The sequence below is a fragment of the Notamacropus eugenii genome, chromosome 1 (genome assembly GCF_028372415.1).
Source record: "Notamacropus eugenii isolate mMacEug1 chromosome 1, mMacEug1.pri_v2, whole genome shotgun sequence".
In the NCBI taxonomy this organism is placed as follows: domain Eukaryota; kingdom Metazoa; phylum Chordata; class Mammalia; order Diprotodontia; family Macropodidae; genus Notamacropus; species Notamacropus eugenii.
This window is the reverse complement of record NC_092872.1, coordinates 145,566,801-145,583,258: the sequence shown is the minus strand read 5'-3', so window position 1 is coordinate 145,583,258 and position 16,458 is coordinate 145,566,801. Positions and strand designations below refer to the sequence as shown.

At 43.2% G+C, this 16,458-nt stretch overlaps 1 protein-coding gene across 3 annotated transcripts; it reads left to right on the top strand.

Annotated features, from left to right (window-relative positions):
* The first annotated feature begins 4,884 nt into the window (after positions 1 to 4,884).
* Positions 4,885 to 15,714, top strand: LOC140521138 (mucin-16-like). 3 transcript variants are annotated; one of them, XM_072635894.1, is made up of 7 exons: positions 4,887 to 6,272; positions 7,246 to 7,373; positions 7,492 to 7,559; positions 7,994 to 8,163; positions 10,084 to 10,425; positions 12,077 to 12,156; positions 15,364 to 15,714. In XM_072635894.1, the coding sequence occupies exons 2-6, from the start codon at positions 7,263 to 7,265 to the stop codon at positions 12,145 to 12,147; spliced, it is 762 nt and encodes a 253-aa protein (XP_072491995.1). In that variant the 5' UTR covers positions 4,887 to 6,272; positions 7,246 to 7,262; the 3' UTR covers positions 12,148 to 12,156; positions 15,364 to 15,714. The 3 variants fall into 3 exon arrangements, with proteins under 3 accessions (XP_072491987.1, XP_072491995.1, XP_072491980.1); XM_072635879.1 differs by having other exon boundaries at positions 4,887 to 7,373; XM_072635886.1 differs by lacking the exon at positions 12,077 to 12,156 and having other exon boundaries at positions 4,885 to 7,373.
* Positions 15,715 to 16,458: the final 744 nt, after the last annotated feature.

The window sequence follows — 16,458 nt, the reverse complement described above, 5'->3', positions numbered from 1 at the left end:
CAAATTTTGTTCTTGATGTGGTACATGATGTCCCCAATATCCAAATAATCCTTGAAACTTTTGGGCCTCTATCTTATTGGTGCAGATGGAAAAATTCTGAATCTCTTGTCAGGTTTGTGGGAGGTGTCAACCCCCTTTTCCTTTATGTACCCCTCAAATCTTCCAAGTTCAGTTAGCTCTTGAAACTTTGCACGGTTAATTTCCAAATTTTATCCCCTGGAATCCTGTCCATGGTGCCAAATGAATCGCTAAGGCAGTGTTTACGGTACTGGGGGTAACTGTGAATATACTGGCATAGTTGTCAATTGCAAAGTGTAACAGATGCTCCATAGAGAAGGTAGAAAAAAAACATTGATTGGGACTTCAGAAAGCCACGTTCCCAAACCACCAAGCAACGCCATGTATAGTAACAAAGAAGTCAATACACATGATGGCAAAGATGTTTTCGTTTAAATTACGATTATTCAGGTACAAAGGGCAAGCTTAGTATGCATTTCCTCAGGAGTGTCTTACTGTATTTTCCTAGCAGATGAGAGGCATAGGCAAGGGAGGTTGAGGAAATGGTAGGGGTACCTTGAAATGGATGTTATTGAGGCCAGGGATTACCAGTTTTCCTTCCATGACAAGATAAGAATAGATTTGTCAGTACATCTATTTGTTCGATGTGCCCAGAGTTCAGACATGGATATTTTTTCCTCTTCTACAATAGCTGGTGTAAACAGCCTGCAGCCTTTACCATTCAACTTCATCAGGACCAGCTTGTCCTACCAAGACCACATGGATCACCCTGGTTCTGCCTATTTGTGTTCCATCAAAAGGACCTTGCAGCAGCTGGTGAGATTTCTCAGTCCCTACCCTGACCTTGGGATGCTCTAATGGACAAAAGCATTGGTTCTGGAGAGATAGGACACTGGGTTCAAATACGTTGTCTGGTGCTTCTTACCTTGGGCTAATTATCTAATCTCCCTGAGCCTCAGGTTTCCCCATCTGTGAAATTAGGATAGCAAAGTAAGAATAAACTAATGAATGAATGAGTCTTTCATAATCAAGTGCATACTGTGTGCTGGACAGTTTGCTAAGTACTGGGAATACAGATACAAGTGAAGAAGACCATCCAAGCCTTCAAGGAGCTTGAATTCTAAGGGGCCCGGAAGGGGTTGAAGACAGCACATTAAGGCAATGTGGAAAATCAGCAGATTATATATTCCAGATTGCATTGTGTCACAGTGTTTGAGAAATGTCCTAAGGCTCTGGTTCCGGGGATGATAAGGTGAAAGCTTATATTTCGGTGGCGATGATTGTGTTGGGGAGAGGTATGATAGAACGAGTCAGGAGCAGAGTGTAAGCAGTTTAGTATGTAGGCAAGTCAGAAGACAGCTTCTAAGGTGTTTGGGAGCTCCAGATTTATGATGTCAAGCCCCCTCCTCCTCCTCAATAGTCTACTCCATTCTTTGGGCGTCATCTTTACAAGGCCCATTTGTTCACTCACATTTTCCTTTCCTTGCAGCTGAATCCCTTCTCCTCGGGAAGCACACTAACTTCACTGAGGTGAGACCTGGGAAGCTAAGACTTGGAGGTCTAGGTTTCTGTCCTGGGGCTACACTCACATAAATAGGGCTCACGGTAGACAATATACATATAAAGTCTCCACAAAGTGACCTTTTCCTGCATTTCCCCATTCCTCAGTTGTTTCATGCCTCTCTGTCTTGGCCATGGAGTGTCAGGAATGGAGATCTTTGTGTCTTCCACAGTGCTTTCTCCAGAACAGTTGTAGGTTTGTAGGTCCTCTCGGGGGCACTATCAACTATTATGCAGACGTCTCTGACGTCCCAGTTTCACTGCCCCAATACACAAGTCTCTGTCACCGCAGTCAGCACCAGTCTTAGGAGATTGTATCAAAATTTCCTTTCCTAGACCAATGACGTGTAGATCCATGACTAGAGTGGCTGTTGTATGCCACTGCTGGCAAGATCCTACTACACCCTTTCTGATCAGAGAGAAGTTTTCCTGCGAGCTGAACTACCAGACCTATGGCACCACCAGGCTGGGCGTGTATATTCTGAAGAATGACATCCTCTACCTAAATGGTGAGCTACCTAACTGAAGCAAGGTTTCGCACCCATGCATTTTTTCTTTGTTCTAATCCCAACATTACCTCTTTTCTCATTTTCATTATGCTTTGGCCCCTCAGGCAGCCCAAACTTTCTTCTCATTCATCCCTTGTCGATACAATTGCACCAAAGTCATGTTACACATACCTAGTTCCCCAGAGAGTGGGTTCTGGCTTTTCTTCTTTTCAGTCAGTTTCAGTCACCAATCTCTGAGGAAGTAGCTGTTTGGTTCTACAGATTTCTAAACAACTTCAAGGAAGCCATACATAAAAGGAAGCAAATGTATAGATGACACAAAGTTGTTTGGTAGGTAGCTACCATACGGCAAAGAATCAGGATCTAGTAAGGACTCAACTCACTCGACAAACAGGCTGTTACATTTAACAAAATAAATTGAGTGAAGACGAATATAGGATTTTGGAATTAGGTTTCTTTCAATCAATGGATTGAGTTCAGAATGGAGGAGACATGGCTAGACAGCATTTTGTGGGGGTTCTCACATACTTCAAACTCCATAATGAATGACAAGTACAATGACAATGGCACAAGTTAGTTGAAAAGTATCGTGCATATATTTACAGAGACTATTTTCACATGCAGAGCTTTAGAAGTGTTAGTCCTACCATGCTTTGGATGCATCAGAGTACATCTGAATACCGAGTTTAATCTCTCAGTTACAATTGAGGAGGGTGTTGGGCAGGGAGGGGCTCACTGAGGAACAGGGTGAAAATGGAGTGGACTTCCATTCAGGTCAAACCAATTATCTTTTGGATGGTTGTCTATTGAGTGTCATTCATTTTGCTGAGCTCATAAATTCAAATAGCATTTGAACTTAAGCAGCTTGCATGTATCCAGAAAGAGCAAAACATGAAATATATTTACAGCAAATACACGACCTCTCTTTCTAGTGGGGTACATCAAGAAAACAGTTCGAGGAGACAGGGTTTCAGGTGAACCAGTGAGAGGATGAGGGGTTCCTAGCAGTGGAAGTGAGGATGGACAGCTTTCCAGGGGTGTGTGAGCACTTATGTAAGGCCAGAAGATGGAATGTCAGGTACGGGTAAAATACAACAGCTAGAATGTATAGTGTATGACTGTGAGACATGTAAATGAAATGGATAGAGATCATTGGGCTTTAACTGGATTTGTTGTTGGCTTAAAATATGAAATAGGGACACTTCTATTTTATTCCATGGCTAATCTTAAAGAAGGGAGTCTGCAAATTTTAGACCAGTGAAGGTTCTTAAGGATGTGAGTGGCATGGCCAGACCGGGGCTTTGGGAACTTGAATTTAACAAGTGTGTGGAAGATGGGCTGAAGTCGAGAGGGCAGAATCTGAGAGGCCAGTTTGTGGAGGCTATTGTGCTAGGCCATGCCAGCTAGTGGGGATGAGGACTTGAATGAAGGTAGTGTCTGGGTGAGTTAATGTGTGCGGTGCTGTAGAAATAGAATAGATGTTAATTTTGGAAACTGGAGGCAAGGGAGCAAGGCTGAGGGTGAGTGTTGTGAACCGGGTCACCATGGTGCCATCAGCAGCAATAGGTAGATGATGCTGAGATGTGGGTTTAGAAAGACATCTGAATCACCCTCTGGACAGGTTGTGTTTAAGATGAGTTTGCAACCTTTGTGTGGAAATGTCCAGTCATCGTGTCCCTCAAGAGAAGAATTAAATCATATAACGCTATGAAAGAGAGAGTCTGGAGGAGAAACGGTGTGATCAGCAGTGTCTGTATCATAGAAATTTCCAAAGGAATAAGGACTGCTTAAAAGCCACTGAATTTAGCCATGAAGAGATGATTGGTCAAACTCAGGGAGTTTCAGTTAAATGGTAGGATCAGAAGGCAGATTGCAAGAGGGTGAGAAGTGAGGAGGAGAGGGAGAAGCAGCTTTTTTCTCGATTGACTGTAAAAGGGAGAAGACATGTAGGAATAGGGGAAGGTGAGGACAGGATCAAGTGAAAGGTATTTTTCTCCCCTTAAGGGTGGAAGACATTTGTAGTAAGCAGAAGAGGAATTGGTTTGTCAAATGTTGCCATGCTAATGTTATGGACAGTATGGACAAATGGTGACTAGATGGCATCACAGCTAAGTAGTTGACAACTGGAAGAATGGCTGGACCCAAAGAATAGTCAGTAATTATTCCTGGAAGGAGGTGTGTAGTGAATTGTCCCAGGGATATTTCTTGGTCTCTGTGCTACCTAGGGAAGGAAAACAGCTAGAGAATAGGTAGAAAACACGTTTACTGATTTTACATCTAACCCCAAGGGTTTAAGATAGAACCAATGGATATATTGGATGACAGATTTGGAATTCCAAATCATAGGCTAGAATGGTGGGCTCAGATGTAGTAAGGTGAAATTTAATAGACATAGTAGAATTTTGCGTCTGTACTCTCAAAACCCTTTTATGAGTCCAAGATGGACAAGCGGAGGCTGGAATTTTCTGAACAAATATTGGGACATTTAATGGACTGAAGCTCGACATGGATCAACAGTGTGGTGTGTCAAATAACAAAGTTTAAGGAAAACCTTAGGGTATATGAAAGAGACACAGTATTCAATTGTCTTAAGGGGGTTAAAGGGCTGTCACAGGGAAATGGGCCTGGACTTGTTCTGCTTTGACCCAGAAGGTAGAACGAGCAATACAGTGTCACGTTACAAAGAAGCAAATATCCACTAGAAGTGAAGAAAAATTTCGTATCATGTGGTGGGATGGTCTACTTCAGGAAGGAGAAGGTTTGCCTTCCCGGAGGAATGTCAAATAAATGGTCGATCACCACTTCTTGGGGATGTGGTGGAGGGTATTCCTGGTCAGTTAAGGGTTGGACCAGGCCATGCCTGAGGTGTCACATTTCTGTTCGTCCTTCATCCTGATGTGTTGATTTTCTCCTAGAAGTCAGAAGACTATGGAGAAGAGCCTGGTGACAATCCAAGGCAACCCATGGGAAAGTGTGTTGTTGTCTGTGTCTCTTTAGAGCAGAGGAGAGCAAGTCAAGATCCTTTGTTATGTTTGTCACGGTAGAGAGCTGACAGGTTCCCAGGAGAATTCTCTTGTCCCTTTGTTCAGCGATCACATCCTCCACATACGAAAAGACAGCAAGCTGAGCCACCAGGTCTTCTTTTCTCAATGTAGCCTCTCAAGTGTTCTTTGCCTTCTATTCCCAACTCCTTTGATATTTACATTCATTTTCTGTCCTTTGTTTCCCAGTTTGTCATGAACACCATCCATTTCAATTCATGAAAACTAAATGCCTTGTTTCACAGATATCCGTTGAGTCGCAGGCAATTGTGATTTCAGAAATGTCTTCACAAGGGGAGTTGGTGCTCAGAACCAGAACAGTGAAATTGGCATGACTTTCTCTCAAATCTGTGCCTCTGTAACTCACTTGAGCCTTGTTAGAAAGGACTCCTAGTATTAGAATCAGCTACCTCAATATGGAATGACTTTCCTCTCACTGTAACTCTTTGGGCAGAGGGTGATTATCCTTTCTTTTCCCGGGGTTCTTTGGGAAGTCCTGTTTCGATGCCATCTAGGAGGCTTCCAAGGCTGAAATTCTATGTGGAAAAGTAGGATATCTCCCTCCTACTGGATCTTTCGGATAAGAGACATTGAATCAGACTCTGGGATTCTCATGTCCTCTCTCCAAGATTCCATGGTGAAAAGGTTGCCCTCACAGGACAATCCGGGTTATGGACATAATGTTCCATATGAAGCTCAGATGGAAAAATGTTCCTGGAGCAGGAATTACGTGTTGAGAATCTTCCTTGAGAGCTTCATTCTATTTCTGCCAGAGACATTACCAGCAGTGAAAATAACCTTAGCCCCTGAAAGCCGTTCTGTGGTTACTTAAACACCAGTCAAATGAGTTTGATGACAGTCATGTATTTACTTTGTCATTTCCTGCATAGAGAACCCAGAGATGGTGCCCAGTGTGGAATCATTCCTTCATCTCCTACTATATGCCAAGGAATGTACTATGTCCTCGGAATGCAAAGAATGACATAAAAATACTCAGTCCCTGCCCTTAAGGTGTTAGCCAACTTAACTTTCTCCCACTTTATGTCCTCATTTTAATAAGACTCTTCTTTTGCAGCTTCTGGGGTAGCCACTATAGCAACCTTCCCATATTCCGTGGGATCAACAGGACCTGAAGCCTACACAGGTAGAATTGTTAGGACTTTAGCGTTCTGGAAAGGGCTCAGTAGGCTTTTCAAAGTTCTGGAAAGAAGGAGAAAAGGAAGGGAACGTAGAGTTTCCAAACAAACCCTACTAACTCTATGATGCAGAGGCTGGGCAAGACAGGAGTGGGGATTTGGCATGACTTCTGAAGTCCCTTGTAAGCAATTCCAGAGAAGATTTAAATATCTGGTAATTTGCCAGAGAGATCCCTGCAGGCACGTGGCACAAATTGTTGCATCTCATGCCAAAGATGAGGAAAAAGAAAGGCCCCTCGAACAGCCCCCCACCTTGTCTGACCAGAGTTAGCATTTGCCCAGAACCTGGTACCTCTTGTGATAATTCAGCTTCATGTTGAACTTCATTCTCTTCGAGATTGTGGGTCCCCACATAGTCATCTGGACATAGCTTGGGAGCTCTTTGAAAGCAGGGCCTTCTTTTGCTTCTGTTGGTATGTCTAGCACTTATTACAATGCATTGTATATGGCAAATGATGAATAAGTGCTTTCCTGATCAATCTTGACCAAATCAAGCAGAACCCTTTCCCCATCCAACGAACTTCTCTTGGTTCTCTAGTTTCTCAGTTGTGGTTCTATCAACGGTTTTCTTTCACCTTGATTTAGTTTGAGCTCCTTTGTCAACCACTTTTGCTCCAGGAACATCTTCCAGTCCATTACCATTCCTTAGCACCAGCCTTACCACTTACCAAAGTGCTAGCATCTCGGGATCCTTTGGTGGACTGTCTTTACGGCTTTTGTCATTAGATTAGGACTTGAAGAAAAGCTGAATAAAGCGGAACTGGGAGAGTGAGAAATCGTACCTACCCAGAGATATCAGTGCAGCCAGGTTAATGGGTTTCCCTTGCAGAAAGGAATAGAATAGGAACTGGGTGACCTTGGGCATGCTAGTAGAGTGGATAATGCTCACACACAGATGTTCCTCTCTGACTCATATTTCAGTTAGTGGCACGTCCAGCATGGAATCTCTTGTTGCAAACTTTACCGTTACGAACTTCATCTGCTCAGAAGATATGGGGCAGCCCAGTTCTGACACATTCAACTCTGCTGAGAATGTCATGCAACACATGGTTAGTCTTCCCCATATCCGACCCCATCCGCCAACTACACAGCTGATTTCCCCATTCCTTGACTGGGATCCATCTTCTCTTACCCCAAGTTTACTTGACTCTTTCCTTGCTTTGCCAGATTGGCCTCTTGTTTAGGGAAACTACCATTGGGCCCTATTTCCCTGAATGCAAGGTGACTTCTTTGAGGTAAGAATTGTAACACTTTCCGCACACCCTTGAGGATAAACCTCTAATGGACTGCTATATGTAAAAGATAGTCAACTCGATTATACACTTACCTTTAGTCTCATTTTCTCTATGTTCAAATTCCCAAACAACTTTATCCCAGTGCCTCTAATCCCAGAAAGTGCAGGAAATAAAAGTGCGTTCATTCATAAGTACTGATTTGTAAGAAACAGTCTAATGTCAAGAATGTCTTCTCCAGTTGCGGTCCTACGGCTTCTCACCACTGCTACCCAGACAGGTAATGCTAGCTCACGGACCATTCCAAGGCCACTGTCAGCCTTTCTCAGGTCACTTCTGGCATATATTTAAGCCCCTCTCTACCCAGAATCCCAACACATTTCTCAGCACCAATTTCACAGATGTTCATATCACCTCCCATTGTTGTTTTTATCTAGAGCTATGATGAATGGATTTGCAACCAGAGTGGATTTCCTGTGTACCCATCGCGTTGTCCCTGTCAAGCCTGTCATGGACAGTGAAGTGTACTGGGAGATGAGCAGGGAAACACATGGCATTACCATTCTGTGCCTCTTCACCCTGGCCAAGGACAGTCATTACCTTGATGGTGAGCTACCTAACTGAGCCATCATCTTGGCCACTCTCCCGACCAGTCTTCTGATATAACCTCAGTATTATTTTCTCTTCATTTTAAGCCTTATTCTTTTATCCCTTATTCCACCCCTGCCCAGAATCCTTTATTCCAATGTCCCATTTTTTCATCCAGGTCCAAAAGATAGAACCTACGTATAACTGAGTTGCTAGACTGCCCACTACTTGGTGCCATCTCTGGTGTTATCTGTGGTAGCTGGAGATAATTGTTGTTCTGTCCATTTTTTGGTCTTTGAAAATGCAAACTTTGAAGTAATTCTTTGGTTGGAGACTAGAGGTCAGCAAGGAGAAGGATGGATGAGGTGAAGTAAGGAAGGATAAGTATCTAAGAGTAGGATGGAATCAGGAGGACAAAAGGTTTCCACCTACGACAATGATGGCTCTGTACCAATCAAGTGAAATTTAATAAGAATTGACATGTACTGAAGTGGAAGAAAGTGGATTTGAAGGAAGAGGGCCTGGGTTCTACTCCTAACTTTCTAATTCCTCTCAGTTTGACAGCTGACTAACAAATTACCCTAGATGAGCCTCAGCTGTGTCTTCTGTAAATTATAATGTTGGCCCAGATGTGGTCTTGGCCAGGTCTCAATATGTGATTCTGATTCAAACGGCTCTTTAGTGCTTTTGAAATCCAATCCACTTCTATATTAATGAAACAGAAGTATATAGTTTTGGGGAGACAGAACTCTATAACAAGTCATTGGAAAGTGACCTTGGAGATTATCTTGAGAGTAAGCTTAATAAGAGCCATCAAAGTGACAGGGCATGCATGCCAAAAACCCCAACAGAAACACACTGGTGTGCTAATATGTCTCTTGGTCTTCCTTGAGGGTGGAAATTCCCTCCCGGGAGGCAAAGTGCTAGCTGTCCAAAACCTATCATTTTAAGGACTTTCCTGAGCCTGAGACGTTAAGTGATTTGACAGGATCAGAGCATTCATTCAGTTTTAAGGGATGGGTTCTGATTTCAGAACTTCTGAATTCTGAATAGCCATTTCAAACCAGTTTGCCATATGATTTCTTGTCACAATTCTGTCTGCATTTAGCTGACTACAAGGAATCGTAGTTGAATCTACAACAACAGAAGTGTAGTAGCTTGAAAGGAGGGAGGTGACAGTTCTATCTTCCTCTGCCTTTACAAGTTGAAGCTAGTTCATTTTGAGGAGCCCCAGGATGGCGAGGCATCATGAAAGTATGGGGTAAAGGCAGAGAGGCAGTGCAGTAGCTAGTGTCCTGATCCTAGAGCCAGGGAAAACCGAGTTCCAGTCTTGCCTGACAAGCTCACTGGCTGTGTGACATAGGGACGTCACTTAAGGGAACAGCTTTCATGCTCCATTTGCTCGTCTGAAAAATGGGGATAATCATAGTAATACCAATCTCAAAATTCGACAGTGAGGAGAAATGGGACCACATTTCTAAAGTACTGTGAAAACCTTAAATCATCTTGCAGAGATATACTACTGATGATGATGGCGACAGCTAGAAAGAACTGTTCATGTTTAGCCAGGAGACATCATGATCACATTCTTTGATTTTTCAGGAGCCTATCATGAGCAAGAGGTTTTCATTCTGCTGAATCCCATAAGGCAGAATTAGGAGCAATGAATGATTGCTGAGGCCAGAGAAGAAAATGGGGGGTCCGGTACAAGTCGACATTTGCTCCCACAGGAAATCACATAAAGATACAACCCTGTTTTGTCTCTCACCCTTCCTGGCTGGGTCTCAGACAAAAGCGTGAGTTAGGCAGTGCAAGGGAGGATTCTCTCTTTCTCCAGGATGCAAATCCCTTGGTTCCTCAGGGGTGATAAACTAAGGCCTTACTTCAGCTGAGTCTCTAAGTAACTCTCTTGCTTGACTGTCCATCCTTTGTTTTCCAGGTTACAAGGAAGAAAGCATGGTCCAATCTACTGAGGTTTTGTGGAGTCCTCTCATGCTACCTCCCTGGGCTACAGGGAAGAAGACCTCCTCAATTCACCCCAGGGCTGTGGCCTTGGAAGGAGAAGGCCACAGTGCGATGAGCAATTGGGTCCCCATCTGTGCCAGGCCCTTGACTGAATGTGCTCTTCATCAGATGCCCTTCGTGAGGGTCAACTGGAACTGCAGCTTCTCCTCCAACCTGGGTTCGAACTCCATTGGACAAGGTTTTCTGGACGGGACCAGGAAGACCACAGGCCACTGCCCCAGGGGCCTATTCAAGCTGGATAACCTCCACATGACAAGTAGGGAAAATAGAATCGAGTCAGGGTGGGGAAACTGCAGTGGGAAGAGGAGATGGGAAGGGGCCTTGAGGCAGAAGGAAAGCTTAGGAGGCTTGGAATCCAGCAATTGGGGGTGAAATTAAGACTGATGATTCTGAAACACTGCAGAGCAAGGAAGTTCCCTACAACAGAACGCATAACAGGTTAACAACAGGAAGGTTCTTAGGACCTACAATGTCAGGACTTGGAAAGCCTTTAGAATTGAGATTGTCAGAGTTTTGGGTGCAGCACACAGAAGCCAAGATGTCGGTGCTGGGAGGGCCCTTAGAAGCCAGGATGTCGGACATTGGAGAGCAGTATTAACATACAGAATGGAGAAGGTTTGATCTGGGAAGGGCCTCAGAGCTTCCAACCCTATAAATTTGAGATTGAGCAAAGTCAGATCCAGGGAACAGACTTGAATTTGCCCAAAGTCACTGAAAGTTAGTGTCAGAGGTGAGAAAAAACAATTCCAATGCCAGACCATCCCTACACTCCCCCAAACCCAAGCAAGGAGCTGACAGGGGTCTCTTTTCAGGGCAGAAACTTATGACCTTTGCAAATGCCTTCTGAGAGCCCCAGTCATGAGGGCCTCCCTGAGGACAAAGGGAGTCCTCCAAAGAGCCACAAGACACACAAACCTTGTTGCCATTTACCCCTTCAGGCTGCTCCTCCCATCTTTTCCTCTGTGGATCTTCAAACCTCTTTCACTTAGAAAACATTTATTAGCATCTCAAATGAGATATTATTTCTGAAGTAATTATTATGTAACATGTACTTAAGTGAATGCTTGTTCCTTTTTAAAAAAAAAAAAATTAATGAATATTTTGTTGGATGGTAAGTTCCCAATTGTCTCCCTTCTTCCCCACCACCGCGTAGAGAAAGCCACAGACAGATGGATAGAAATATACAAACTATGCCATGCATTCTTCGTTCATTCTTTCCTCTAGCCCCTCCTCCTCCCTCCACACTCTGCTCTTCCTTTCACTCCCATCCCTTCCACTCCCTTCCTCTCTTCTGCAGAGGTTCATGCATGGCATTTCATAGACACGGAGAACTCCTTTTAGGGAACTCATGTTTCCAGTGCACACCCATACATACTTTTATCTTAATATCTTCGAGAGTGACATTGAGAGGCAAAGTGATTTGCCCAGGGTCAAGGAGACAACATGTGCCCGAAGCCACTGGACTTGTAGTTATATCTTCCTGTCTCCGAATTCAGCTATCTACCCTCTTCTCCACATTTCCTCTCAAGGGCATAATGGAGGAGATAAGATTCGAGACTGGACCTGTGATTTCCTGTGTGAACGCAGCACTTGGAGGAAAAGCTTCCTTTAACAGAACAGATTTTAAATTCACTTGAGACTTAGGAGAGTTGGAGAGTTGGCTGTGGATAAGACAGACTTGCATTAGCAATGCAATAGATCTGAGTGTGACAGACAACTCTGTGAGAACCTAGTGGATTGACTTTTCGTGGCTCTTGGACTTGAAGAGAAAGTGATATTGGAGCTGGGCTTCCACATCTTGTGTGCCTGTTACATGTGGGGGCTAATCCTGTTGGGAACGCTCCACACACTGTGCTGTCCTCACATCCCTATGATGGCCCCTTAGCATCATCTCTGTTTCTCCCCAGACATGCCCTACTGGACCATCAGCTTTTTCGGCCTGGCACTACTCCTGGTGCTCCTGGTTAACCTTATGTGATACTTCACAGTAAGAGAAACTGGGGAACCCCTAAGAGCCTGTTAGTACTGTGTGCATGTGTGTGTGTGTGTGTGTGTGTGTGTGTGTGAAAGTGAGAGAGAGAGAGAGAGTAAGGGAGGGAGGGAGGGAGAGAGGGAGGGAGGGAGGGAGGGAGAGAGGGAGAGAGACTTTGTGGTTGCACAGTGGAAAGACGATTGTGGTATCTGGAGCCAAAAGACCTGTGTTCAAATCCTCATCAAGTATGTCACCATCATCAAGCGCCCCCCCCCCCCCATGGGTAAGACTCAATCTTACAACCCAAAATCACTTGGTCACTTCTCTTCTTTTCCGAATTGTTGGATTGTTTTTGAATTCTTTTAATTGGCATATTTTTCATTATGAGGGAAGGTGAACACAGGAAAAGACTTTCAGGTTTTAGAACTTCTAAAAAGTTTTTAATTCGATGGTGAGGAAAGAGAAATATGAACAAGGGTGAGTACTGTGGCTCAGTTTGGACGATCTTATTGAGAGCCAAGAGGCAGTCCCTATTATTCCAGTTTTGTTGTTGTTGTTTTTTTTTTTACCAAGGAGAATTCTCTTTGTAGTAAAATCGCTGTTTAAGAAGGTGATACCTGAGTTAAAAAAAGGCACCTAACTGAGATGAGTTCCAGGGCACCAAGCACAGTGGATACTGAGAGAAATGAGGCAGATGCCATTGGAGAAGCCAGAATCAGCCATTTGGGGAAAATGGTGTGGCATGGAAGAGGATCAAAGGAGGGCGAATGTCCTCATCTTCAAAAAAGGGAAGAGAAAAAAATCTGCACATGGAGAATAAGGAGCTTGATTTCTGTTACTGAAAAGTTAAACATTAGGTTATGAAAGGTTTGGGTAGCAAAGTGATAGAAAAACAGGTCGTAGGCCTGGTGCTAGCGTTCCCAATGTCACCCCCCCCCAGCTCATTTCATCTCCCATGTTCTCCATGTGTTTAGATTGCTCAGTATGGCAAATGCTGCGGTTATCATTTAACAAGATTTTTGCAAATGATATGACCGAGTTTCCCGTGCAGTCTTTTCCAAAATAAGAGTGATGTGGGCTAGCAAGTAAAAGGATCTGGTGGATGTAGAATGAGAGGAAGGATCAGTCCCAAACCGTAGTCGGTCCTTCACCTTTCAGTATCAGCATGAAAATTGGTTCCTGGCAGAGCACCATAAGGATCTGGATGTGACCTGGATCTAAAGTTTTTCTAAGTGACGTCAGTGAAGGCTAAGACTGAATGCTTTTCAAAAAGAGCTAACCATTTTAGTAGTCAGGATTACAAAAGATCTAAAAGGCAACAAGTATTAGGTCGATTCTCGTAGGAAGAAACTGGTGTCTCTTTGATTGTGTATTACACAAGCTTCAATAAATATAACTATGTCGGTCACATTAATTTAGAAATAGTGAAGAAGAGGATTGCACAGGAAACCGAGAATCTCTTACATATAGTTTTGGTCATTTCAAAGTAGATACTTAATTTATATGAACCCCATAGAATTATTTGTCTATGTCCCCTTTCTGAACTTGGTTCTGTTCTTGCTGGATATTTTAAAATGTGATTTTTAAACTCTTTCTTCCATCAGGCTATTATGGGTACCCATCCATCTCAAGTAATCATCTCCTTCCCTCTTTTCCTCCCCAAGAAATGAAATCTGCCACCCTTCTAAGAGACAAATAAAATTGGGGGTTGGGATGCAAACATGTGTCATCTCTAAAGATAGTTTGCTTCTGCTCTTGTACTCTCTACCAACAGGATGTTGGCCTGGTTCACTAATCGTCTTCTGGAGAAGTGAAGACCTCAGAATACTTTTCCTTTACATCATTTTTGCCATTGAATATGAGTGTGCTTTACTCCATCTGCTCATTTGTTTCCCTAAATTTTTCTTAATGACTTTTATAATTCCATACTATTCATTTACGTTCACATACCACAATTTTTCAGCCATCTTCTCATTGCTGGACATGCTGTCGGCCTTCAGTTCTTTGCCTTAGCAAAAAGTGCTGCCATATTTTTGCATATTTCAATCTGTGGAGTATGAAATAATTGACTGAGAATGAAATAATCAAAGATCAAAAATCAGCTTCACTACTAACCTCTAGGGGAAGGTATGATGAGAGAGTGATGTAGTTGAAAGAATCTGGGCTTTTAGGGCTCTCCAGCTCCAGTTGAGTCAGTAGTGTAATATGGCATCCAAGAGAGTTAGAGCGGTCTTTGCTGCAGTAAGAAAATAATGTGGCCAGGCCTAGGAGGGCAATAGCGCACATGCCAGGGCTAAGGTGAAGCTCATTGGTAAGTTGGAATGTTCAGTGACAATGACCAAGTTTCTTCAGGCCTGGCCACCTGATCTGGAGGAGGACAAGGGCCGGATGAGCCCGGTAAAAAGGATATTTGCAGGAATTATGTCTGTTTTCAAGTCTTTGAAAGGCAGTCACAAGAAAAGGATCTAAACTCCATGTAGCAGAATCCCAAACAAAGGAATTAGCAAAGTCATCACACTTCAAGCTGGAAGAGATGGAGAGTTCTCCATCCCAGCAGAGATTTGGGCAGAAGCTAGCTGACAGGCCCTGAGGGAATGCAGAGTTAGGCCTATTGCTTGCTGTTCAAGGGTGTGTTGGCCTGTGTGTATGCTGAGGTCTTCAGAACTCAGAGCTTCTTGGTGGTTTCCCAGAGATGATTTGTGATTGGTGTATTGTTTGTCGGCTGTCTGTTGACAGATCACCTTTGATCCCTTAGGGGGTGAGTGTTTCCTTTGAATATTTGTATCATTTAAAAATGTTATATTCCATTAGATTGCACTTCCTGAGAGTATTTTGTCTCTGCAGTTTTTCTTTGAGTTCCGGTTATTTGTGACGTGTAAGGGTGTAGGGGTGTGAAGTGTGAGGTTTTTATGTTCTACCATATCATCTTCTCAACACATGAAAAATCTTGATGTATCATCTCAATTTCATCTCACTTTCTTTCAAAATGGTTAACCTTTTGACCTTGCAGAAACTTATGTTGATATATCCTCTTAAGGTTGGGAAGCCAAGTTTCTTTTTATCCACATTCCGTTGTTCATGAGAGGTTTTGGTTTGCCTTGAAGGCAATATTTTAATGTACATGTATAATTTGTAGAAACTTACGATACCTCTTTCTGCTCCTCCTGGATTGCATTCTTTTGATACAGTATTTATTCCTTTGACCTCTTTCTTCTCTTAAAGCCAAGTAATGGCTAGGATTCCGCAACAAATGAAAGAACACAGGATCACAACGTAGGAATCGATGGCTTCGTGGACGCCTAGATGGAAAGTCACTTAAAGGACACTCAGTTACCTGCCTTTGTGTTCCCTCTAGGGGTCACAAACACTCCAGCATTAACCCAAAGGAAGAGAACCAGCCTGTCCACACCTATTCAGTATTGGAAGAATGACTCTGGGCCTTTATAAACTTTATTATCCTGAAAAGAAGAAAACATTTGTACTGGATATTTTAATTTATTTTAAAATACATACGTCCTGTAGTTGGATGAGTATAACTAGTAAAAATAAAACCATGTAATTGTTACAAAATAACCTCATGTCTTTTTCAATTTACTTCGATTGTCCTTTTTTGTTCTTCTGTCTCCTTGCCATATTTATGTCTGCTCTTAGAGAATTTTGTATATAGATTATTTAGAGAAGCAGAGCAGTGTAGGTCTGGCTTTTCGAAAAATGATTTTTTTTTTGTCTGTATATTTGCAACACAAATGTGACTCTGTGAAATGTTTTGAGCCTTTTTCCAACACCATTCTGGCTTAGCTTTTTTACAAAGTGGACAGTGCTTCTCCTTCTTTAGGAGCAACCACCCTCACCCAGGCTCAAGCACCAAAAGTTCCCAAGTGAAGCATGGGGGACCTGTCACCAGAGGGTCCATAAAGTCCTGAGGTCCCCTCCGAATCAGAGAAAAAAGAAGCCAATTGGCAGGATGAGGGTGATGCATAGGAGGGAGGAAGAGAAAGGAAAGGGAGAGCTGGGCAAAGCATGGCGAGGGGTCGTATAGGGCGCTATAGCTTGGCTAGTTTCCAGTTTGGGTTACTGGATTCTTCTGCCCTTGGCAGGCTGTTCAGAGATGAGATAAGAAGGATCTCCACTGCCACCTTTGGCTGTAACAGTCTGAGGTTTAGACCTCAAATTGACATCAGGTCAGTCTTACCCAGCCACATGAAACCATTGTATCCAAGGAGAGAAACACGGTCCCTGCAGACTGCACTCATAAGCATGTTAGGTCGACTTGCCAAAACAAACTTTGGCATTTTAGTCTCTGTCCTGCTCAGGAAT